At 63.3% G+C, this 23,429-nt stretch overlaps 2 protein-coding genes across 8 annotated transcripts; one reads left to right on the forward strand and one right to left on the reverse strand.

Moving 5' to 3' along the window:
- Window positions 1-524: 524 nt before the first annotated feature.
- Plppr3 (phospholipid phosphatase related 3) lies at window positions 525-9,675 on the forward strand. 6 transcript variants are annotated; one of them, XM_076852604.2, is made up of 9 exons: window positions 525-599; window positions 3,683-3,868; window positions 3,966-4,107; window positions 4,198-4,393; window positions 4,478-4,535; window positions 4,601-4,774; window positions 5,008-5,405; window positions 8,934-8,987; window positions 9,603-9,675. In XM_076852604.2, exons 1-9 carry the CDS (start codon window positions 525-527, stop codon window positions 9,673-9,675), a joined length of 1,356 nt encoding a protein of 451 aa, XP_076708719.1. The 6 variants fall into 6 exon arrangements, with proteins under 6 accessions (XP_076708719.1, XP_076708683.1, XP_076708676.1 ...); XM_076852568.2 differs by lacking the exons at window positions 8,934-8,987; window positions 9,603-9,675 and adding an exon at window positions 4,151-4,153 and having other exon boundaries at window positions 5,008-6,369; XM_076852561.2 differs by lacking the exons at window positions 8,934-8,987; window positions 9,603-9,675 and having other exon boundaries at window positions 5,008-6,369.
- Ptbp1 (polypyrimidine tract binding protein 1) lies at window positions 6,751-17,423 on the reverse strand. 2 transcript variants are annotated; one of them, XM_076852614.2, is made up of 14 exons: window positions 17,294-17,422; window positions 16,085-16,115; window positions 13,027-13,102; window positions 12,307-12,626; window positions 12,051-12,221; window positions 11,870-11,980; window positions 11,630-11,804; window positions 11,352-11,429; window positions 10,491-10,639; window positions 9,348-9,381; window positions 8,872-8,964; window positions 8,571-8,787; window positions 8,296-8,373; window positions 6,751-8,213 (listed from the first exon to the last, which is right to left on the reverse strand). In XM_076852614.2, the coding sequence occupies exons 1-14, from the start codon at window positions 17,299-17,301 to the stop codon at window positions 8,081-8,083; spliced, it is 1,674 nt and encodes a 557-aa protein (XP_076708729.1). In that variant the 5' UTR covers window positions 17,302-17,422; the 3' UTR covers window positions 6,751-8,080. The 2 variants fall into 2 exon arrangements, with proteins under 2 accessions (XP_076708729.1, XP_076708733.1); XM_076852618.2 differs by lacking the exon at window positions 11,352-11,429 and having other exon boundaries at window positions 17,294-17,423.
- Window positions 17,424-23,429: the final 6,006 nt, after the last annotated feature.

The following is a 23,429-nucleotide window of genomic DNA, read 5'->3' on the forward strand; positions in this document are numbered from 1 at the left end:
CGAGGGGCGGGGCGGGGTGGCCCCGCGGTGGACGCGCGCTGCGCCTAGGAGCGCGCAGACAAAGAGCCCGCGCCCCGGCCGCCGCGGGTCTCCGCGGGACCCTCCCTCCGGCCCCGCCCCCGCGGGGAGGGGCCGCGCTTTGTGCTCGCGACGCCGCAGCCCCTGCCGCCGCCAGCTCCGCCGCTCCGCTCCTGCCGCCAGGTGAGGGGGCTGCGGACGCGGGCGGACCCCACCCCGCCGCGCCCGCGACCCCAAGCCCGGGCTGCGCCGCCCTGGCGAGAGGAGCAGCCCCCGGCCGCCTCGCTGGCTCCTTGGACCCGGCTCCCGGTGCAGGGTGCCCAGAAGCCTGTGAAGCCGGGCCGGGGTCGCCCTCGGCTCCAGCCTGTTTCCCTGGGCCGTTCTTGCGCATCCTGGCCTGACCCTTCCCCGCTGGCCACCGGGTACCCGCAGGGATCAGTCTGCACGTCTCCCCTCTAGTGTGGCTTTGTTCCTCTCGGACCTCGGCCTGCGGTGCCCGCGACACCATGATCACCGCCAAGGAGAAGAGTAAAACCCCCAAGGACAGCATGACGCTTCTGCCCTGTTTCTACTTCGTGGAGGTGCGTCGGGGTCGCGCTGGTGAGGCCGCAGTTCCGCCTACCTTCAGAGACCCCTGTCTGGGGAGGCCGAGTGGGCCCTGCTGCCAGTGGCCGCCTTGGGCGGGGCAGACCCGGGTATCCGGGGCTGGGTGGGACCTGGGAAGTGGGTCGGAAGAGATGGGCTCTGCAGGTTGAGTAGGAGTGCTAGAGGCACCCAGGGGACAGTGATGGCACATGCTGGGAGGTGGGGCCTTTAGTCAGGGGTGCAGGTCAGTAGCTGGCCTGGAGGGGCTAGTGGCTTGGAAGCCAGAGGAGGTGGGGCTGGAGCCTGAGGTTGGAGTTCAAGCCCTCCCTTGCTAATCATTTGGCAGGTGCGGCACCCCTGTCTCAGTGGGAGCCCCCCCACACTTCTAGAGTGGCGTGGATGGGAATTATCTACAAAAGACGCCCAGCCCTAGGAAGGGTCTGGTGGGGGTCTCCCAGGCGCCCTGTGGGGCGCTGCCCCGTGTTGTAGAATATCTGCTCGTCTGTCTTTCTTTTTTGGTACCAGGGATTGAACTCAGGGGCACTCAACCGCTGAGCCACATCCCAGCCCTTTTTTTGTATTTTACTTAGGGACAGGGCCTCACTGAGGTGTGTAACGCCTCGCTTTTGCTGAGGCTGGCTTTGAACTCGCAATCCTCCGGCCTCAGCCTCGAGAGCTGCTGGCATGATAGGTGTGTGCCACCACGCCCGGCTGTGCTTGTTGTTCAAGATGAGGTTGGTGGAGCTGGGGCCCAGTGGCAGAGCACCTGCCTACCTGCATGTGTGAGGCTCTAGGTTCCACCCTCAGCACCACACAAAGATGAATAAATAAAGGTATTCTGTCTGTCCATAACTGAGAAAAAGAAAGGACTGATGGGTGGACTGCAGCAGGTCCAGGCTCCAGGGCCAGGCGAGCCTGCTGCCCTCGGCTCCCCTCGCCCCTCCTCTCATTTCTAACCTCTGGAAGCTGCCTTCAGACCTGGTTCCTCCCTATTTCACCCTCACTCTTACTCACCTGCAGTGCTGGGATGGAGCAGGACGTCCTGACACAGGCAGGCCCACCATGGAGCTGCACCCCAGCCCCTGTGTTTCATTGTGAGCCAGGGTCTCACCCAGGCTGGCCCCGACCTCTGGAGCTGTTGAGGTCCGGCGATGTCCCTTCTTCCTTTCTGTCTCAGCAGCCCTTTGGCAGGACACCCTTGGTGGCAGCAGCCCCTCCTCTGGGCTACTGTGTGCTTTTTGATTTCTTTATTTTTTAAAATATGGTGCTGAGGCTCGAACCCAGGGCCTCGAACGTGCTAGGTGCTGTGATGTTCAGCCGAGGGTCACCCGAGTGAGTGAGGGGTGGGAGGCCACCTCCCCATACCCTGCTTGCCCTCTGTTAGCCTGCTGGTGAGCAGGGCGTTGAAGTCAACTTGCCCGAGACGCCCAGCATCACAGAGAACTTCAGAGCAGCCTTTGGTTTGCAGCCTCAGGACTTGATGGGCCCCTCCCGTGCAGGCGAGCACTCTGCTCCCGAGCTCCAGGCTTGCCGAAGGGTTTGGTGTGGCAGGGCTGTCCTCAGGCCAGCCTCACGCAGAGTGGTGACAAGAGACAAGGCAGGCCTCGCAGGGCCCGCCCAAGCACCATGCGCTTTTCACCCACTCAGACTGGGGAGACCGCGTGCAGCCAGACCAGGTCCCTGCCCAGGAAGAGGCTGTGCCTGCCTCCTGCCTGGGCCTTACACCTGCAGGCAGAGGTGTTCAGGGATGCCCCTTGGACGGGAGCCCAGCTCCTCAACACAGCGTCCCCTAGGACCTTCAGTTTCAGTTTGGCCCTGACCTTTGCCCTGGGAGTCTGTCTGCAGGTTGGAGTAAGGGCCAAGGCCACAGGTGGGCTTCACCAGGTGGCCAGGCCCCTGAGACACATACTCTGTCCCCTGGCGGGGAGACCTGTGAGCTCTGCCTAGGCTGCTGCTGCGTGCACCTATGACTGTCGGCCCTGCAGGGGGCGAACGAGCAGGCCCTGCCCTGTCCTCCTGCCCCTGGTCTCCAGGAGACCTGCTGCCCCATGGCTCTGGGCCTGGCTGTCCCGGCCTGCCCACCTGCCCTCTGCAGAGGGTGGAGAGAGCGACAGGAATACCTTGTGCTTCGAATGTAGGTTACATGCTGGGCTGTGGGGACGGCAGAAGCTGGACAGCCACTCCATGCATCCTCTGGAGGCCATTCTTGGGGCTGTGTGGTGTAGGTGGCTCCTGGGGGAGGGGCCTGAGAGAATGAGGCAGACAGGGAGGCCGCCCCAGGGAGGGCTGGCAAGATGGGGTATCTAAGGGAAGCGCTTCCCAGGTGGGGGCAGGAGTGTCTGAGATTCCTGTGCTGAGAAAACAGGCTGGCCGGCCATAGGAACGGACGAAGGGTGGATGGACAGATGGGCGTGTGGGTGGTGGATGGGTGGATGGGTGGGCGTGTGGGTGGTGGATGGGTGGCCGGGTGGGCATGTGGATGGTGGATGGTGGATGGTGGATGGCGGACGGGTGGGCATGTGGATGGTGGATGGTGGACGGGTGGGCGTGTAGATGGTAGATGGGTGGCCGGGTGGGCGTGTGGGTGGTGGATGGTGGCCGGGTGGGCGTGTAGATGGTAGATGGGTGGCCGGGTGGGCGTGTGGGTGGTGGATGGTGGCCGGGTGGGCGTGTAGATGGTAGATGGGTGGCCGGGTGGGCGTGTGGGTGGTGGATGGTGGCCGGGTGGGCGTGTGGATGGTGGATGGTGGATGGGTGGGCGTGTGGATGGTGGATGGTGGATGGGTGGGCGTGTGGATGGTGGATGGTGGATGGGTGGGCGTGTGGATGGTGGATGGTGGATGGGTGGGCGTGTGGATGGTGGATGGGTGGCCGGGTGGGCGTGTGGGTGGTGGATGGTGGCCGGGTGGGCGTGGGGATGGTGGGCGTGTGGGTGGATGGGTAGGTGGAGGGTGGGTGGGTGGCAGTGGAGAGACCTGGCTTGAGGAGCTGGTTTCTGGGTGCTGGAATGACAGGCCAGCTGGACCAGGGTGGTTGTGCGGCTGGGCAGGTGGACAGTGACCTGCCGTGTCTGCTGCAGCTCCCCATCGTGGCGTCCTCCCTGGTGTCGCTGTACTTCCTGGAGCTGACCGACCTCTTCAGGCCCGCGCAGGTGGGCTTCCAGTGCTACGACCGCGCGCTGTCCATGCCCTACGTGGAGACCAGCGAGGAGCTCATCCCCCTGCTCATGCTGCTCAGCCTGGCCTTCGCGGCCCCCGCTGCCTCGGTGAGTGCGCCTGGGCTGGCCGTGGGGCCGAGGGGCCGTGGGGTCGTGGGGCCGTGGGGTGCGGCCCCAGCCCGCCTGACCCCTCCCTGTCGGGCAGATCATGGCCGGCGAGGGGCTGCTCTACTGCCTTCAGGCCCGGCTGTGGGGCCGCGGTGGGGCCGCTGGCGGGGCTGAGGGCAGCATCAGCGCTGGCGGCTGCAACTTCAACTCCTTCCTGCGGCGCACCGTGCGGTTTGTGGGTGAGTGCTGGCATCTCCCCTGCTGCCCGGAGGGCCCATCCAGGGGGTAGTTGTGCCTGCTGTCCCAGCCCTGACCCCCTGACCCCGCAGGCGTCCACGTGTTCGGCCTGTGTGCCACAGCCCTGGTGACTGACATCATCCAGCTGGCCACTGGCTACCACGCACCCTTCTTCCTGACCGTCTGCAAGCCCAACTACACTCTACTGGGCACGTCCTGCGAGGCCAACCCCTACATCACACAGGACATCTGCTCTGGCCACGATGCCCACGCCATCCTGTCGGCACGGTGAGCCACCACCCTCCACCACCCCCTGCGCCCCCGTGGGGACCCCGTGGGGGCCCCGTGGGGGCTCACAGGTCGCTCTTGCAGGAAGACCTTCCCGTCCCAGCACGCCACGCTGTCTGCCTTCGCCGCCGTCTACGTGTCGGTGAGTGCTCCCCAGCCCTCGCGGCTCCCGGGCACTGGCCAGGCCTGACCCTGCCCACCCCCCAGATGTACTTCAACTCCGTCATCTCGGACGCCACGAAGCTGCTCAAGCCCGTCCTGGTGTTCGCCTTCGCCATGGCCGCCGGCGTCTGCGGGCTCACCCAGATCACCCAGCACCGCAGCCACGCAGTGGACGTCTACGCGGGCTTTCTCATCGGGGCGGGCATCGCTGCCTACCTGGTGAGCTACCGCGGAGCGCGAGGGCCAGCCCTGCGAGGGGGGAGGGGCACGTCCTGCCAGGGGGAGGCCGCCCCTGTCCTGGGGTCCTGGGGACCCAGAGGGACTAGGACCTGCAGAGCCTACAGTGCTGAGGCCAGGAAGGCCCTGCATCCCTGGGTCCCTGGTTCCCAGGCAGGTGCGTCACCGGCCAGGCCGTCACTGGCAGGAGGCTCACGCTCCCTGTGTCCTCCCAGGCCTGCCACGCGGTGGGCAACTTCCAGGCCCCACCCGCAGAGAAACCCGTGGCTCCCCCACCCGCCAAGGACGCGTTGCGGGCCCTGACCCAGCGGGGCCATGACTCAGTCTACCAGCAGAATAAGTCCGTGAGCACAGATGAGCTGGGCCCGCCAGGGCGTCTGGAGGGCGTGCCGCGTCCGGTGGCCCGAGAGAAGACGTCACTGGGCAGCCTGAAGAGGGCCAGCGTGGATGTGGACCTGCTGGCCCCCCGCAGCCCCATGGGCAAGGAGCACTTGGTGACCTTTAGCAACACGCTGCCCCGAGTCAGCACACCCTCGCTGGACGACCCTGCCCGCCGCCACATGACCATCCACGTGCCACTGGACGCCTCACGCTCCAAGCAGCTCATCAGTGAGTGGAAGCAGAAGTCCCTGGAGGGCCGTGGCCTGGGGCTGCCTGAGGAGGCCAGCCCTGCCCACCTGCGTGCGCCCGCAGAGCCCATGGCAGAGGAGGAGGAGGAGGACGAGGAGGAGGAGGAGGAGGAGGACGAGGAGGAGGAGGACGAGGGGGAGGAGGAGGGCCCCATCCCACCCTCACTCTACCCCACGGTGCAGGCGCGGCCAGGGCTGGGGCCACGTGTCCTGCTCCCGCCACGGTCGGGGCCTCAGCCGCTGGTGCACATCCCCGAGGAGGGGGCACAGGCAGGCGCGGGCCTGTCCCCCAAGAGCAGCGCTGCCGTGCGTGCCAAGTGGCTCATGATGGCCGAGAAGGGCGGGGCCCCCGTGGCCCCCTCGCAGCCCCGCGTGGCCAACCCCCCTCGGCTGCTGCAGGTCATTGCCATGTCCAAGGCCCCGGGCGGGCCGGGACCCAAGGCAGCAGAGACAGCCTCGTCCTCCAGCGCCAGCTCTGACTCCTCGCAGTACCGCTCGCCCTCGGACCGCGACTCGGCCAGTATCGTCACCATCGATGCTCACGCACCCCACCACCCTGTGGTCCACCTGTCGGCGGGTAACGCGCCCTGGGAGTGGAAGGCAGCGGGCGGTGGGCCCCGGGGGACGGAGGGTGAGGCGGGGTACGAGCTGGGGGACCTGGCGCGTGGCTTCCGCATGGGGTCCAAGCCACCAGGCGTGTCCCCCGGCTCATCAGTCAGCGACGTGGACCAAGAGGAGCCGCGCTTCGGGGCCGTGGCCACTGTCAACCTGGCCACGGGAGAGGGGCTGCCCCCACAGGGCGCAGCGGACGGAGTGCTGGGGCCAGCCAGCCGCGAGTCCACACTGCGGCGGCAGGGCGGCAGCCTGGTGCTGGGCGAGCGGGAGGCCAGCGAGGCGGAGGCCGAGAGCTATTTCCGGAGGATGCAGGCCCGCAGGCTCCAGGACTGAGGCGCTCCTCTCCAGGGCAGAGGCCACCTAAGGCCAGGATGGGTGGGAGGCTGAGGGCTGGGGCATCTCATGACCGCATCAATAAAGAAGGCGATGGCCGACATCAGATCCGGAGTCGTCTGGTCTGTGCGGGCCCAAGGCCAGTGGGCAGCAGGGTCTGGTTCTTTGCCCCCGCAGCACCTCTGAAGGAGGGGCGTGGGTCTCAGTCCCCAGCCCAGGGAAAAGGAGGGAAGCAGGTGGCTGGATTCAGAGAGGAGACAAAACATGCCCCAAAAAAGAGGGAGATCAGAGCGCAGGGTAGAGAAGAGATTTATTCACGTCCAGTACAGACCCGCCAGCTGCCTTCCACAGCCTGACAGCAAAGAAGAGGTCTACAGGAAGGCAGGTGTTATAAAACGGCTTTAATCGAGTTCTCTCCCATGACAAGCCCGGGACGGGCAATGGAATGTGCTCGTGGCCACTGCGCTCCACGTACAATACTGAGCCCGCGGTCGCTGTTATCAAAATACACGTCACCGTGAAAACCCGACGCGCCCTCCACATCTCTACAGGTATAAAAAATCATAAATATTTACACCCTTGTCACACTCTATGAAACTGGGGATCCGAGGAGACCGGCCCTGCTGCTGGCGCGGTGGGACCAAGGCGTCCCCCAGGGTAGGAGGGTGGTCAGGACCTGGAGGGTCCCACCGCCTGGAGTCCCAGCATCAGAGCAGACAGGAACAGAAACACGACTTTGGTCCAAAATTTGAAGGAAAAGGGGAAAAAACAACAAACCCTGAAAGTTCTAGAGCTGGTCTTCCTAGGCAGATCTGGGGGGCTGAGTAAGGCCACTGAGGCGGGCGGTGCACGGCCGGGCCCTGCCACGGAGGCTGGGTCCTGCCTGTGACTGAATTGATTACAAAGAATAAAATAGAAAGTACAGCATACAAAGTAATACCAAGAGAAAGCTCACACTCATACCACTGGATCCTCTTGCTATAAAAAGGTACTTAAAACTATTTCTTTTGCATATAAATGAAAAAAGATTAGGATATTTGGTCAACTGGAAATATTGCTAGGCACAGATGTCTGCAACCACATCAGAATATGATACAAAGATTATAACAAAAGGCTAAAAGCTCAAGGAGGCTGGGTTGGTGCCCTCTGGGCCTGGCCGGGCGAGGGGGACCTGGGTGGCTGGAGGACACGGGGAGAATCATGTCACTTGATTACATTGGGGGGGGGTGCCAGCCAGCCCTGCTGGCACCTCGGTCTCCACTCCCTCCCAGCATTGGGCACATGATCCGTGGGAGCAGGAGGCCGCTCTGCGTTTGCCTGGAGCAGATCCCGGGCCCCGGGTCCCCGGGTCCCCGGGTCCCCTTGGGTGGGCGTGCGGCTGCAAGGCAGGCAGGTTTAAGGCACGAGGAAGCCACGTCGTGGTGGGGGCGCCCCCCGTGGGCCGCACGCCCTGCAAGGCAGGGTGAGGGGTCTGGCCTGGCCTGGCCCCGGGCAGGTGGGGGACCCCTGCCGCAGTCCCCGAGCGCCCGAGCCGTCAGTCACCGCAAGGTCAGCAAGGTGAGCTAGATTTAATTTTTTTAAAAACAGGTAAACTGATTTCTCTTTAAAAAAATAAAATCTCTGGTCTGTTAAGGTCACTTCAGCTGCTTCTTAAAGTGGCTTTTCTCTGGAATGACGGAAGCGGCTCCGGAGCCCGGCCAGGGGCTGGGCCCTAGATGGTGGACTTGGAGAAGGAGACTCGCAGGTGGTGGTTTTCCCCCAGGTCGTGGTTGTGCAGGTCGATGAGCGCCTGCACCGCCTCCTCCACGGAGCCCATCTGGATCAGCGCCATCTTGCGGTCCTTCCTACAGCACAGCAGGCCAGCTGGTGGGCACGGGCGGTGGGTATGGTGGGGAGGGGAGGCAGGGTGGGGAAGCCCCTACTCACTGGAAGAATTTGAACCCCTTGACCACGCCCCCGTTGCTGGAGAACAGGACCTTGAGGTCTTCCTCCGTGATGGAAGGCCTGTGGGGAGGAGGGGTGTGAGCAGGCACCTGCAGGGACCTCCTGCATCAGAGGCCAGGGCACATGGGACCCTCAGAGACCAAGGGGAGAAGTGATGACCACGGGGCCGGAAATGGCCTTGAGAAGACCAAGAGGCTCTGCGTCCCACGCCTGCACTTGGAGGGGCCGCTGAGCAGGATGGGGGCGCCTGGACTCACGGGATGTTGGAGAGGTGCAGGGTGGCGGAGGGCGGGAAGATGTTCTGGAAGTTCTTGGAGCCGGGCTTCTTGAAGCGGTGCAGGGGGGAGTTGCCGTAGTCCTTGGTGAGGCCCTGGTCCTCCTGGCCCTCCCGCGGCAGCTGCACGTTCTGGTGCTTGGACAGCGTGATGCGGATGGGCTTCCCGTGCAGCTTGTGCCCGTTCAGGTGGCTCATGGCTGGAAACACAGGGCACGTGACCAGGGGCCCAGCAGGCACCCCCACCCCCACCCTGTGCCTGCCCCGGGGCCTGGGCCTCTTACCCAGCTGGGCCTGGCTGCCATCTGCCATCTGCACCAGCGCGTTCTCCTTCTTGTTGAACAAGATCTTCACCCGCTGCACGTCCCCATAGACGCCTTCGGGACCCAGGGACAAGGCCGTGAGCGCCCGGCCCCGCCCGCCCTCCAGCCCCTGTGCACCCCTTAAGGCTTGCTCAGCCTGCCGGGGAGCCTGCGCCTAGCAGCCCAGGGCCCGCTAACAGGAGCGCCCACGTCCAGCCAGGTCCTAATGTCCGGGACAGGCCAGCTGTCAAGAAGGACCACGTTCGCATGCTACTGACACGCTTAACTCTTGGAGAAGCATGCAGGGCGGTAACCATGCGCGACTACGGGTGAGACGGTTGCAACCGGAAGCAAACCACGTAAGGAGGCAGAAGGCCAAACGCAAACTCAGGGCACATCTCAGGGCGTAAAACCATCAATTAAATGAAAACAAGGTAATAAAAGTGGGAATAACATACCGAAGAGAATAAAGAGGCTTTGGGGTGTGACTCTCTTTAGAGGACAGCAGAGCAAGGCAGCGAAGGGACAGGGGGAAGGGAGAGGTCAAGGGGGCGAGTTGCCATCGTCCACCACGAGGAAGACAGTCCCCGCAGGCGTGCAGGTTGATGGTGATGAGTTGCCAGGATGTTAATATTCAAGGGCGGGTTGTTTCCGGAGAGCAGGGTTTGAGAGGGGAGTTTGTTTTTATTTATTTATGTTTTGTTTGTTTCAAGCAACAACAGGAAGCAGAAGAACCGTGCAGTCAGTTGGCAAAGAAATTCCGGATCAGGGCAAGAAAAAAAATAGGGAAAGGGGAGAAAAGAAAAAAGTAGCAAAAAACACAGGTCAGTAAATACGTAAGGAAACCAGGCAGTGTCCCAGTCACTCGCGCACACGCAACGTTCCACCTGGGGAGACGGCAGGGAGAGGCTAGGCACGGGCTGTGTTGGGAGGTCTCTGCAGCCACAGGCAGCGGGCAGCAGCGGCTGCTGGTCCACCCCCACGTGCCCTGGCTCAGGACAGCTGCAGGGACGTGGAGCACACGAGTAGGGACTGTGGGGACGCCAGTCCTGCCCTGCCTGGAGCCCAGGAAGCCAACAGAAGCACCACAGACGAGGAGTGCTCTGAGATGCCGACTAGGTCCTGTCCACCAAACTTAACACCCTGAGCCCCGGGCATCTTGGCCCAGCCCCAGCTGTGTGGACACATTCACACTGGCAGCTGAGGTCTGTGTGCAGGGCGTACATGGCCAAGCACCCCGGGCGCCGGCAGGCCCAGGGTCCCCTGCTGCACCTGCTGGGCGCACGCCTAGCCTAGCCCTCCTCGATGAGTGACAGGAGGTATTTCAACTCAGAGCATCATCAAATTGAAAATGCAAATGGAGACGGCAGGGAAGACAGGAAACTCAGAGGACCCTGGGAAAGGCGGTAAGCAGGAGTGATGTCGCGACACACAGCAGACTCCAGCAGAGTGAGGCGGCACGCGGAGCCTGAGGAGGCCGCTGCTAGGGGCTCTGAGTTGGAGACTCAGGCCCCGCCCGCATGCCGCAAGGCCACTGACCCTAGGGCCCAGCATACCCAGCTCACGCTCTGGGAGAAGCGGCCTGGGAGGGACCCACGTACCTCGGGGTTGAGGTTGCTGACCAGCAGGACGGAGTTCCCAGCCCCCGCCAGGCCTGGGATGGTGATGCGGCCTGCAGCAGCCGCGGCAGCTGCAGCTGATGGAATGGCCAATGGGGCCAGGGCTCCGTGCACGTTAGGGACAGACAGGCCTGGAAGGGAAGAGGCAGTCAGGAAGTGAGCACAGGCCCTCCACCGGCCACCAATGGGGCACAGAGGCCCCCTCCTCATGCACAAGGAGCCACGGGAGGCGGCGCCAGGCTCGAGCCCTGTGAGGGATGCCCGTGGGCTCCTCCGGGGCCAGGTGCAGCCACACGGCCCCTGGGCCCTCTGCATGCGCCACAGCACGGAAGCCTGGGTCCGAAAACGCAGACATGGGCCTCGCAGGCAGGCCCGACAGGACACGGCGTGCGTGCAAGCCACGCCGTCCTCCATGCAGACGCAGCACGCACTGCTCGCACGCGGCCACGATGGCCGGAACGACGCACACGTGTGCCGGCCGCCGGCTCATGCTCCTCAGCGGAGGCCATCGCTTACCAGGCCACTCAACAACTACTAGGGACACATCCCTCCAGTTCGTCCTCGTCCTCGCCCGAGTGCTTGAAGGGAACCAGACCACAAGACTGACCGGTTAGCGGCTTTCGCCAACTCCAAGGCCCGACTCACGGGCTGCCGCCCTGCCCTGCCCTGCCCTGCCTCTCCGCTGCCCTGTCGAGCCGCCTCTGCGGACGCGACTGCCCCTGCGGCTCCCTTCCCCTCTCCCCGGCACTCGCCAGGGACCAGCCGGCCACGCTGGCTGCCGTGGAAGCAGAGCTGCGTGGAAAGGGTGAGGCATGCAGTCGCTGGGGCGGCCGAGTTGAGTACCTGTGGCTGGAGGAATTGCAAAGGTGGGAGGGAACCCAGCTCCTGCATACGGAGAGGCTGAGATTATACCAGGTGCACCTAGAAACAAAGAGACACTAATCACTGCACCCACAACCTGCACCCGAGAGGGGCAAGAGCCTCGCGGGCAGGTCCGCTGCTCTGCAGGGCTGGCGTGCCAGCGGGAGCTGCTCCCGGGGGCCTGAGGGCGCTGACTGAACTACACATCCCACCCAGCCTGTGGCCTGCACGCGTTGTGCAGGGTCAGGACGGCGTCTCACCGAAGGCCGCGGCCATGGTCTGGTCCAGCGAGGGCTGGCTATCCCCAGAGGGCAGGTCTGGGCGCGTGTAGTCGCGGCTCTTGTCGTTGTTGTATTTGACGTTAAGGCTGGTGAGCTTGGAGAAGTCGATGCGCAGCGTGCAGCAGGCGTTGTAGATGTTCTGCCCATCCAGCGACTGCAGGGAAAGGCGGGTCAGCCGTGGCCAGGCCCCAGGGCAAGCCTCCCCAGGAGGCCACTCACCAGCTTGGCGTGCTGGGCGCTCACAGGGTCCGCGTACTGCAGCAGCGCCTGGAACTGGCTGTTTTTGGTGAACGTGATGATCTTCAGGACGGTGCCGAACTTGGAGAAGATCTGCGGGCAGAGCGGCATGAGCCTCTGCACCCCAGGGAGGTGGCCCCCACCCCGGCTCCTGCAGCCTCACCTGGTGCAGCACGTCCAGGGTCACGGGGTAGAAGAGGTTCTCCACGATGATCCTGAGCACGGGGCTCTGCCCAGCCATTGCCATCCCAGCGTCCACGGCAGCGGCCGAGGCGGCCAAGGCCAGGTTCCCCGACTGGACTGAGTTCACGGCCTGCAGGGCCGCCTGGGCCCGCTGTGGAGGCAGCACTGTGAGCCCCCTGGGGTGGGGCCCCCAGGATCACAGGCCCCGCCCCGCCCCGCCCTCCACAGACGCATACCGCTTGGTTGGGGGAGCTGTCAGTCTTGAGCTCCTTGTGGTTGGAGAACTGGATGTAGATGGGCTGGCCGCGCAGCACGGGTGTCACTGAGGTGTAGTAGTTGACCATGGTGTTGGCCGCCTCCTCTGTGTTCATCTCGATGAAGGCCTGGTTTTTGCCCTTCAGCATCAGGAGGTTGGTGACTTTCCCAAAGGGCAACCCCAAGGAGATGACCTCGCCCTCTGTGACATCGCTGGGCAGCTTGCGGATATGGATCACTCGGGAGGGGACACCCGCACTCCTGCTGTCACCTTTAAACTTCTTACTGTCGTTTCCATTTGCTGAAAGGGGCGGGGGTGGGGGGGCTTCGGGTTGCAGCAGGAGTCTGTCCTCCCCTGCAGCCTCCTCCCTCTCTGGCCAAGGCCAGAACTCCCAGGCCCTAGCCTGGAGAGTCCCCTCCTGCTCCCAGGGAAGCTGGGTGAGCTGGAAGCTAAGGTCAGGACTGCCAGGACCCAGTTCTACGCACCCATCTGCCTCTCCCTCCAGGAGGAGCTGGCAGTCAACCATGGCCTAGGAATTCTGGGCCACACCTGGCCTTGGATCTGCAGTGTGGACCCCAGCCACAGGGTATGAACTGTGGAAGGAGCAAGCTCCAGTCCAGCTAGGACAGGCCCAGCACGACCTTAACCAGAGCCACCCCCAGCCAGCCGGCTGCGGTGGGCACTCTGAATGTGGGGTTACCTGCGGAGGCGGAGTTGCTGCTCATGATAAAGGGTCCGTTAGTGACACACGTAGAGAAAAGCTCGTCAGATCCCCGCTGGAAAACAAGAGCAACACCCGAGCTGCACTCCCTCAGACCCCTCCTCACACCACCCCAGCCCCACCCAAGAAGGCAGCTGCCCCCGAGCCTGTCTGCTACTCCCCCTGCACCAGGAAGCCCAGGGCTCTCAGTGGGCAGGTATGTGGGCTACAGGCCTGGGCAACCCCACTGGCACCCTCACCATGGGCCTGGGGCACATGCCAGCAGCCACAGGGAGGGGACAGACTGCACAGCCCCCCACGCGTCTGCCCACGAGCACACAGCTGCAGCCCTGCAGCAAACGACTGGCGGACGCCTCGCTCCCAGCTGAGCTGCTGGCAGCTTCCGGGGAGACAAAGCTGAGCTGCCCACTGTGCTCCAGCCCCCAAGCCTGTCCTATTTTCCAGCTGCCTGAGGAAATCCAACCCTCGGCCTCAGCACACTTTTGCAGCAGTAGAGACACTGCCCCTTTATGCGTCAGGCAGGCAGTGCTACCCCATGGCGGGCAGCGGGGTGACTGACCAACCCTCAGGAATCACTAGGAGACCGCTCTTCAGTTGGAAAAGCAGTTGTCTACCTGATGCGGGGCTCAGATTCAAAACGTGAAACTGGAGATGACCTGGAGACAGTCCTTAAATTGGTTACCCAGGAAACGAAAACAGGCCTGAGGACCCCGAAGACAACACTACCAGCAAACCTTGGCCTTGGCCCTTCTGTCTTTGAAGCTGGCCCACTGCACTCTGGCCAGCCTGTGGTTATTTGGGGGCACTTTGGGTTGGAGAAGCGGATTGCTCTTCCTGCTCGCTCCACACAGGACTCGTATCTCCCCTCCTCCAGACTGCCTACAGAGCCACTGCTCTGAAGGAGACCAGCGCCGACGCCCAGACAAGCACCAGGTCCTGGCCACTGCCCAGTGCCCCCAGGAGCTGTTCTGGAAGTGATCACCCTTCAGACACTCATGCCTCCTCACCAGGTCCACTCTGAGTAAGCAGATATGGAGACCAGGAAGAAACTACAGCCATGAGAAGAGGCCAAGGCACAGCCACCGCCAACCCCAAGCATCGTACAAAGGCAGCCACCAGGGGCCACCAGCCAGACCCTCGGGCCCTTTGTCTACCAAGAAGGCCTACTGGTCCCCAAGGCAGTGTCAGGGCCAAGGAACAATGCAGAACCAAGCAGAGCTAAGGCCCAGGTTTGCGCGAATGAAGTGCAGATCAGGCAAACCCTGGGGCTTCAGCCTGACCAGTCCAGTAAGCAAAAGCGGAGTCACAAGGCGGCTCAGGAGGACTGGGTTGTGCCTGCTGAGCATCAGTGGCCACAGGGGGGGAAACAGAGTCAGAAAAGGAGTACCACAGCAGGTACTTCTAAAATGTAAAGCTCCACCCACCCCCAGACACCCCTCAGGAAGTTACTCCCTGCCCACGGCACACCCTCCTGGAGGTCTAGGGCCATGCTGGGGGCTCAAGGGACATCTTTCACCTGAGCTGCAGTAGCGGGCAGAGCAGCACTTCCTAGTAGTGGCCTCCTGGCTGAGCCCTAACGGTCTTCCCACAGGCAGGGGGCAGGAGCACCCACAACTGTCTGGGGCAGACAATTCCACGCCCACTGGGGCCACGGGCTGTCTGAGCAGCACCGCACATAACAGAGGCTTGGCCAGGCAGCCCAGGGTCTCCATGGAGGGCCTCTCCCAGCAAATGTGCCTTAGTCAAGCACCAAGGGAAAAACCCACGCTTGAGGAGGCTCAAGACCTCCTGCACCAGCACACCCAGGCCCAGCCTTCACCAAGCACCTCCTGGGGCGTGCCTTTCCATTGGCCAGAGGCCTCACACCCCAGAGCCCTGCCTCTATCCTGTCCAGGTTGGCTTTGGTGCCATCAGGGAAACCAGATGCTCTTGAGCAGGAGTGGATGGTCCCCCAGGAAACCTCGAGCAGAGAGCCTCAGGCAGAAAGTGGCTCCCGCAGAAGCCAGGAGTCACTTCCAGCCAGACCATACCCAAGTGAGCACCTCAGAGGCCAAGCCCCACTCCCTCTCCTGCACTGAAAGAACACATCTATCTGCAGAGAGACCCAACACGTAGACAACAGCCCACCAGGGAAATGAAGCCAGTCCAGGAACACCAATCGGTTGCTCTGCATGCCACAGTAGCCTCTCCAGGAATGAGCCAAGGACAGGACAACTCCCAGCTTTCTGTCACAGCCAAACAGGCAAGTGACACAGCTGCTCTGCTTTGCACACCAAGGACAGGCTGGTCCTCAAGTGGTAGGCTGCTTCCTTCTTAGAGAGCCCTGCAGCTCTGGACCTGAGCAACACCTGACCCACTAAACACCCATCTGCCAGCTGGGCAAGGTGGCTCTCACCTGCCATCCTGGCTATTTGGAAGCTGAGGCAAGAGGATCATGAGTTTGCGGCCAGCCTGGGCCACTAAATGAGACCCTGTTTCAAAACACATCCAACCACCCAAAACTATTGTGAAGCATCAGTTCCTCCACTTCTTTCATCAGGACATACTGAGATGGTCTCAGGACAAAAATCACCTTATAACTGACAACAAGTCCCTTCCTGGATCACAACGCCAACCGAGACACCCTGCCTCAACTACAAGAACTCTGCCACTGGACCTCACTCACTCCCACCGCAGCGCTCTGGACACATCAGACAGCTCCCTCCACAGCGCAGGGGCTTTCCTGAATCCAGAGACTGATTCCCAACAAAGAAGTACAGAGTCCTCAGAGTGTTTCACTGAAACACACAGAGCTGGGAGCCACACAGTGCCAAACCATCAAACCTGCTGGCTGAGAACTCACACCATGGCCTACACCTTGACAATCTGATGTGGACAGGGGTCAAAAACTCCTGCCTGTAAACCCTACCAGCCGATCCAGCTTGTGAACCCGTAGGAGTTGCTTTAGAAACACAGCCCTCCACTCTAAGCCAGCAGGGGACAGGGCAAGCCCAGAGCTCGGCACAGTGTAACCAAGAAGAAAGTGAGCTGTGCCTACCTTCGTGCCAACTGCTATGTCTGGGACGATGCTGTGGAGAGAAAAGAAGAGATGTCAGCAAGATGTGCAGCCAGGGGCAGAGGCCAGCTGGGCCAGCCAGGAAGCTTGAAGGGGCTGGGAAGTGAGCGGTCCACTTACTCTCAACTTGAAAGGGGCCACCATTGTCCTTCAGCGCCCCTCCCTCCCAGCAGGACCCCAGGCCCCGCCTCTGGACGGTGCCCAGAGGTAGAGACAAAAGACACTCCCTCCAGAGCCGGGGCTGGCCTTTAAAGCTCACGGCTGCTGTTTGCTCTCTGTAAAAATGGAAGCGCTGGGAAAGGCCGCCGGCTTCCGCCCCGGCGGGGCAGGGGGGCCCCGCAGAGGCCGCGGCCGCCGGTTCCAAGTAGCCAACTTAACAGGCGAGCCCCAACGCAACCCGAGTTACTCATCAACCCGCTCCGCGTGACTGGACTTTCTCCCTCGCCTCCACCACGGCCCAGAGCCGGCGCCCGCACGCCCGCCCGGGCCCCCGCGAGTCCCGCCGTCCGCCCCGGGAGGGAACCCCGGCCTCCCCACCAGGCTGAGCACCGAGGCCGGCTTCGACACACTCCCCGCGACGCAGCAAGGCACCACTTCCCAGACGCGCCGGGAGCGCTGTGCAGCGGCCCGCCGGCAGCCGGCCCGCGAGGTTGAGACCCTGGCCACGCGCGCCCCCGGCCCCGGGACCCCGCCCGACCCGGGATAGAGCCCGCGCGGCGGGAAAGGCGCGCGTCCCCGCCGAGAGCCGCGCACGCGCACCGGAGCCCATGGTGCCCGGGCGCACGCGCGCGCGGCGCCGGACGGGGCGTGCTAAGGGACTTCCGCGCGCCCGGAGGCAGCGCATGCGCGCATGGGGGACGGGAAGCGAGTAGGGCCGCACGACGTCGTGGCGGATCGGACACGGCACACCGGGGCCGCGCGCGCGCGGAAGGGCGGGGAGAGGGCGCGGGGCAGCATGAGCTCAGAGCCCGGCGCGCCGAAGCCGGAAGTCCACCAAGAGGCGATCCGGAGACAGGCCTCGGAGCCAGGGCGCGGCCCATCCTTCCCCGCAGCCCAGGTCCCGCGCGTGCCACGCGGACCAGAGACCCCGCGCGCACACCAGCCCGGGTGGCAGCGGAGAAAGTCCGGGTGGGGACGAAGGAAGGGCCGGAGCGCGAAGAGAATGGCGGGCGCGGGCGCGGCGCGACTTACCCGTCCATGGCACACAGAGCAGACCCGCAGGGGACGGAGTGGAGGCGCCGGAATAGCAGGAACCGACCCAACGGCTCCGAGTTATAGACTCACAAGATGGCGGAGACGCCCGCACACGTCCCCCGCGCGCACTGCCCATTGGCTCCCGCCGCGGCCAGGGGCGGGGACAGTCCCGCTGGCCTCCGCTAGTGCCTCTCAATGGCCAGGAAGCCGCTCAGGGGGGTGGGGTTGAGAGAGGTAGCAGGCGGCTATTGGAGGAAATGGCCGTCCTTCAGGGAAGAAGGCGGAAACGACCTGTGAAGTAGGGATAGGGCGAGAAAGGGTGGGAGCACGTGATGGCTTTTGAGCCAATGGGCGGCCTGCCACCCGGCGTGTGGCTTTGCGGAAGAAGCCATCTTGAGAGTGGGTACGTGGCGTGTCAGGCGGCGAGAAGCGTGCTTGCCTTCGGCTGCTGCCATCTTTCAAACGGGCAGGGGCCGTACGCTCTCTGCGTGAGGGCAAGGGGAGGTGTGTCGCCATCTTGGAGTTGGGCAGGAAACCTGCAGTGCTCCATCTTGCCTGTGGGCACGGAGCCAAAACGTTGGATTCAAACCGAACCTTTGCTAGGGGACTGGCGCGGGGACCTTGGAACCTGCGGGCGCGGCGTGATCCTGGGATCACCGCCGACTCTCCTCAGTTCGCCCCAAAGCAACCAAGTCCGACCGCGAGTGCAGGGGTGGGGAAACTGAGGCCTGGAAGCAGGGTGGGCAGCGGCAGCTGGGGAGACGGGCCCCGACGCACGCTCGGCCAGAGTGGAGTCCCGCCCTCCGGGCCCCCGCCCGGCGGAACGCCCAGAGCCAAGCCCGGGCCCCGCGGGAGCCCGCCTGCCCCGGCGCTGCTGCCCTGTGGCGGGCCTGGCCGCGGCCCAGCTGCCTGCGGGCCCGCTGCCAGAGGATTCCAGCCGGGATTAGGGGCGGCTGCCGATTTCCACGGAGGCCCCCCCGGCCGGCGGCCGGCCGGACCCCGGAATCGCTAATCAGGAACGTCCCGGTGGATTTAGGAGAAGCCGCGGTGCACGCCCGTGGATTTGCGCGCCCCGGGACGCCCGTCCGGGCCCTGGCTGGGGCCACCAGGGCCGGCTGCTCGTCTTTGTTCCCTGTGAGGCTGGTGCCAGGGAGGGCTCCACCCTCGCAGACAGGCCGAGGCGGGAGCCCAGGTGGCAGCCAACGTGGGTGGAGACCAAGCGCCATGCCCAGGTCTCAACCGTCAGAAGCGCATTGAAACCCACTTATGGCCCTCCCGGGGCTCCGTGTTGCTCACGATGCAAGCCCACCCCACTTCAGCGCCCTCCAGGGTTCCCGAGGCCTTTCACACAGGCCTCGCAGGCTCTTCCGTAGACTTGCCAGGCTCCCTCTGCGCCCGTCCTGGGGCCTTCACACGAAGCTCCCCGGGCCAGGTGCGGGCTTCTCCTCCCCAGCTCTGCTGGAGCTCCTGACCACGTGAATCAGGCCAGCTTGCCAGGGGTGGCCTTAACCAGTTCAGCCAGGGGTCACCTTGTGTCTCCTGCGACCCTGAGTCCTGCCACTCAGAACTCCCGCAGGGAGGGGGCCACTAGCCCACCCTGATCCAAATTCCAGGTATCTGCTCCTCACTAAGGGAGGGCAGGCGGGTCCTGGACTCGGACCAAGTGCCAGGATCCTGTTCTGTTTTTGGTCCTAAGAATTTGACCCCCAAGTCACATCCTCAGCCCTTGTCTTGCCAAGTTGCGGGGACTGGCCTGGAACCTGTGAGGCTGCCTCAGCCTCCTGCATCACTGGGGTGACAGGCCACCATGCCTGCTCTCAGTTCCTCCTATGGACTGTTGGCATTGCCGTCAAGGGCCCACCTGGGTGATCCAGAAGTGGCCTCATCTTGAGGCCCTAAGTTGGGTCTGCAAAGACCTTTCCCAGTGCACATGTGCTCCACCTGCGGGGAACGAGTGGGAAGGGGCTGTGGCTGGCCCTCCATCATGGCAATGGGAGCCTGGACCAGGGCCCCCAGGTGTCCTGAGGCCAGGTGTCCTCCTAGCTGCATGGGCCTGGACAGGACAAGCCTGGGACCAGCCCTTGCACAGATGAGCTGGCCTGGTGCAGAGCATGGAGGCAGATTGTAGGGCTGCTGTCTGCACCTGGGGCATTGGGCCAGCAGGCCCGGCCTGACCAGCTGCTGCCTTCATTAATGATTCAGGGTCTGGACCAGCTCACCTTGTCTTTGAGAGTGTGGTGGCATGCTTGTCACCACAGGAAGAGGATACTGTCCTCGCTGCGGGAGGGTGTGCCCCAGGCCCATCAGGAGCCACTCCAGTTCTTACAGGGAGAGAGAAGAGCCATGCCTCAGTTTACCCTTTCATCAAAATGAGGGCCAGGGGCTGGGCTTGGGCAGAGCTCGCAGGCCCTCCTGAGGCCCTGGGTTCCATCCTCACCACCACATAAAAATAAATAAATGCATACATAAGTAAAGTAGAGGTCTTTTAAAAAATGAGGGGCAGGGGAGGCTGGTGCCTCTCCATGGGCTTTCCTGGACGTCACACGCCACAGTGGCCGGTTGGAGGATGTCCACTTGTTGCCCAGCACCGTGCCGCACACCCTACTCACCCCACAGGCTGAGACAGAAGGATCACAGGTTCCAGGCCAGCCTCAGCAACTTAGCAAGACCCTGTTACAAAATAAAATTTTAAAAGGGCTGGGGATGTGGCTCTGGTAAAGCCACCCTGGTTTATTTCCCATTACCACCAAAAAAAAAAAAAATTTTTTTTTTGTTTTTTGTTGTTGTTAATCTGTTTACTGCCTTGATTACGAAATCCACAGGGCAGGGATCCAGGGCAGGGCCGCAGGGGACCTCCCAGCCTCCTTGACCCATTTCCCACATTTCTGTTGGACTAAGCTTAGGGTGGGGATGGGTGGGGCCACACCTAAACTCTCCACGCTGGGGGCTGGGCTGACCAGGTAGTCTGCGAACAAGTGGCCTTCAGGCCTCAGAGCCAGGCCAGCCCCACCCCTGCAGTGTGGTGCAGGGGTGAGCTTGGTGGACTTCTGGAGAGGCCCAGGCCCTTACCCTGCACTGCCAAGGCCACCTTTGTAGCCCTCCCACACCAGCACCCTAGACCAGCCTCACCCCTCCTCAGGCCCGGGTGCCCCTGAAGATGCCCAACCCTCCCCCCAGTGTCCTCCCCATCCCAACTTGGCCACACCTTGTGGGAGTCCAGCCAGCCAGGCAGCTCCCAGAGGACTTCCTACCCCAATACCCTCCAGCCCTCTGAGCAGGGTACTGCCCCCTCCCTGGGGGTCCCTGAGAGCAGCAGGGGGACAAGCTCAGACCAATAGCCTTTGCTGTTGCACAGATGGTCCGGGAGGTGGACCTGTGGGCAGCAAGGAGTCTGGCTGTCCTCAGAGGGTTGAGTGGAGGTAGCTCAAGACCGGTGCTGGGCACGATGGCCAGGTCAGTCATCCCAGCAGCCTGGGAGGCCGAGGCCGCAGGATTGCAAGTTCCAGGGCAGCTTGGGCAGCCTAGACAGATCCTGCCTCAAAATAAAGTAGGAAGGGCAGGGCGGAGACTGCACTGTTGGGGAGGGCGCTGGGCCCTATGGCTGGGTCTGCAGTATCCAGAGGCTCTTGTGCCCAGGGCTTGGGCTGGTAATGGGGGGGGGGGGCTTCAAGTATGGGGCAGACCCTGGGGGGAATGGCTGGGTGGACTCCCGATAGGATGTCGGCGTTTTCATACGAGATGTCCCCTAAAAGCTCACGAGGCCAAAGCAAGGAAGAACGTGCAGAGGCAGGTGACGCAGCTGAGGCCTGGGTGGCTGGAGGTGTCCCTGGGCCGTGCCTTGGGTCCCCTCCTCCACCCTCCTCCCCTTGGTGTCTTGCCTCATCTGGGCCCAGAGCAAGAGTGGGCCATCTGCGGACGGAGGCCTCCAACGCTGAGCCCCAGGCAAGCCGGTCCTGTCCAGGTGGCCCTCTTCTTTTGGTCACAGGGTGAAGAGCTGACTAGGGCAGGAGGTGGAGGCTGCAGGAGCAGGACCCAGTAGGAGGGACAGGTCCCCAGGGCTTCCCTGGGGGGCACTGCTGTCCAGCCCCTTCCTCCCCTCCTGGGTTTGGCTTCTCTCTGCCACCCCTCCTGCTATGGCCTCCCCTCTCACCTGGGCCCAGAGTGACAGTGTCAGCTGACCATGGCCTAAAATCTCTGAAACCAGGAGCCAAATAAACCTTTCTACCCCAAGTCAGTTTTCTCAGGTATTTTGTTACAGTGACGAAAGCCCTGAAGAAGGCCTCCCTCAGCCTGTGCTGGGGCCGGACCTAGGGCACCATACCGCCACCCCGCCATGGGCACGTGCAGTCTGTCCTGTGCTGCCGGGGAGAGGCCATCCTGGTGCTGCTCTGTGGGGCTCTGAGGGGACAGCACTTTTTGCATATTTTTCCATTTCTTTATGGGACCCCAGGGTCTAGCTGCCCTTGTCAATGCCCCTTCAGATTTCCTGAGCCACACCATGCACCTGAGCAGCCTTGGCCAGAATCTGCATCTGAGGAGCTCCCAGGACCTGCCCTGTGCCAGCAGCGCTGCAGGGCACACTCATGGGCTGCAGGCCCACGGCAGGGAGGACCCCTGAGCGCAGGTCCCTGGTAGGAGCCAGCCCTGGAGGCTGCCAACGGGGAGAAGCACGTGAACCTGCAGAAGCCTGCAACCCTGGCCAGTGCTGGGCATGGGCAGCACGGAGACTGGTGGACACACCGTGGGGAAGCGTCGGGGCCAGGAAGCCAGCTATGGGAGGACAGACTGCTGGACGGGGACGGAGCCAGCTGCTGGGTCTGTCTGCTCTAGGAGTCTGAGAGAGTCAAGCAGCTGCAGAGAGATGTTCTGGAACCCTGTCGCAGTGCAGCGCCACGCCGCACGAAGCCCCCAACTCACACGCGTGGTTTCAGCATGACCAGAGGCCACCTGTTCACTGTGGTCCCGGCCGTCACCCCGACCAGTGCAGGCAAAGTCTAGCCTCTAGAAGGAGCCGGTCCCCCAGCCTCCATCCCCATCCCTGCACCCGCGGGTTCACGGCTGGTCTCTGGACCTCCTGACACTGGGCCACACGCTGTAGCCTGAGTCTGGCTCTCACTGAGCACAAGTCCCCCGGTGGGTCTGCGTGGCACCTCGTTCCTGCCCTGGCTGAGGGCTGTCCAGTTGTGTGTGGTCATGCTGGTCTCCCTTCACCCACGGGCCGATGCCCAGGCTGGCCGCCCCCCACCTTCTCCACTGCCTTGGTGCCTCCGCCCCCGTAGAGCTGGGTCTGTCCCCAGGCTCCCTCCTCCTCCAGGGAGGACGCGGGTCATTCTGGACCAGGGTCCATGCCTTGGTGGATTCCGGGGAAGACGGTTTCCAAGCAGGACCTCACTCTGAGCGGTGGGGTCGGACGTCACCGAGACCCCTGAGCGCGGAACTGCTGGGTCCCCTGCTCTTTCTGGGTGCCACCCTTCAAGAAACCTGGGATGGACCTGCAGCCCAGGTGGGACTTCTGGTCCCTCCACATCCTGCCAACGCTTGTGACCAGGTTCCTGCTTCCCCTAGTGTCCCTCTCCTGCCCTGGGACCCGATCAGGACCCCGTGTGTCACCGTCACCACACCCCCTCTGGGCTCCCTGGACGGTGTTGAGAGGAGTGGTGAGGCTTCATGGGCTGCCCCTCAGCTAGGACTGTCAGTCCTTGTTCTGTGACGGGGTGGGGCCACATGAGGACGCTCCAGGAGGGCCTGCCTCCGCCCCCTCCAGGTCTGTGCCCTCAACAGGCCCTGGCTGCTGCCCTGGCCTTGGTCTCCTGCCGAGTTGGGGCGTCTCCCCTTCCCCCACTGGACAGCAAGTGTCCACCTGCCATGGTTTTTGAGGGGTTTGTGGGGCCTGTGGGCAGTGCAGGAAGCCTGGGCCTCTGAGGAAGACAGACAATGGAAACATGGAGGGGACAGGCCACCACTGGCAGCTGGGCAGGAAACAGCCACAGAGAGAAGACAGGAAGTCCCCAGGAGAAAGGAGTGAATGGGGTAAGAGGGCCGGCCACTCTGGGAGCCAGGCCAGGTGCAGGAGGGACCTAACTGGGCATTGAGATGTGTGGCCGGACATGTCCACTGGTTGGCCCGGGCACTG

The sequence above is a fragment of the Callospermophilus lateralis genome, chromosome 1 (genome assembly GCF_048772815.1).
Source record: "Callospermophilus lateralis isolate mCalLat2 chromosome 1, mCalLat2.hap1, whole genome shotgun sequence".
NCBI lineage: Eukaryota > Metazoa > Chordata > Mammalia > Rodentia > Sciuridae > Callospermophilus > Callospermophilus lateralis.

Excerpts from the sequence above, each read along its gene's own strand:
- Plppr3 (XM_076852568.2), top strand. The coding sequence starts at position 525 with ATGATCACCGCCAAGGAGAAGAGTAAAACCCCCAAGGACAGCATGACG. Across the intron at positions 600-3,682 it reads CCTGTTTCTACTTCGTGGAG|CTCCCCATCGTGGCGTCCTC; the intron begins GTGCGTCGGGGT and ends TGTCTGCTGCAG. Across the intron at positions 4,394-4,477 it reads CACGCCATCCTGTCGGCACG|GAAGACCTTCCCGTCCCAGC; the intron begins GTGAGCCACCAC and ends TCGCTCTTGCAG.
- Ptbp1 (XM_076852614.2), bottom strand. Across the intron at positions 12,627-13,026 it reads CAGCAACTCCGCCTCCGCAG|CAAATGGAAACGACAGTAAG; the intron begins GTAACCCCACAT and ends CGCCCCTTTCAG. Across the intron at positions 8,374-8,570 it reads CTGCACCTCTCCAACATCCC|GCCTTCCATCACGGAGGAAG; the intron begins GTGAGTCCAGGC and ends TCCTCCCCACAG.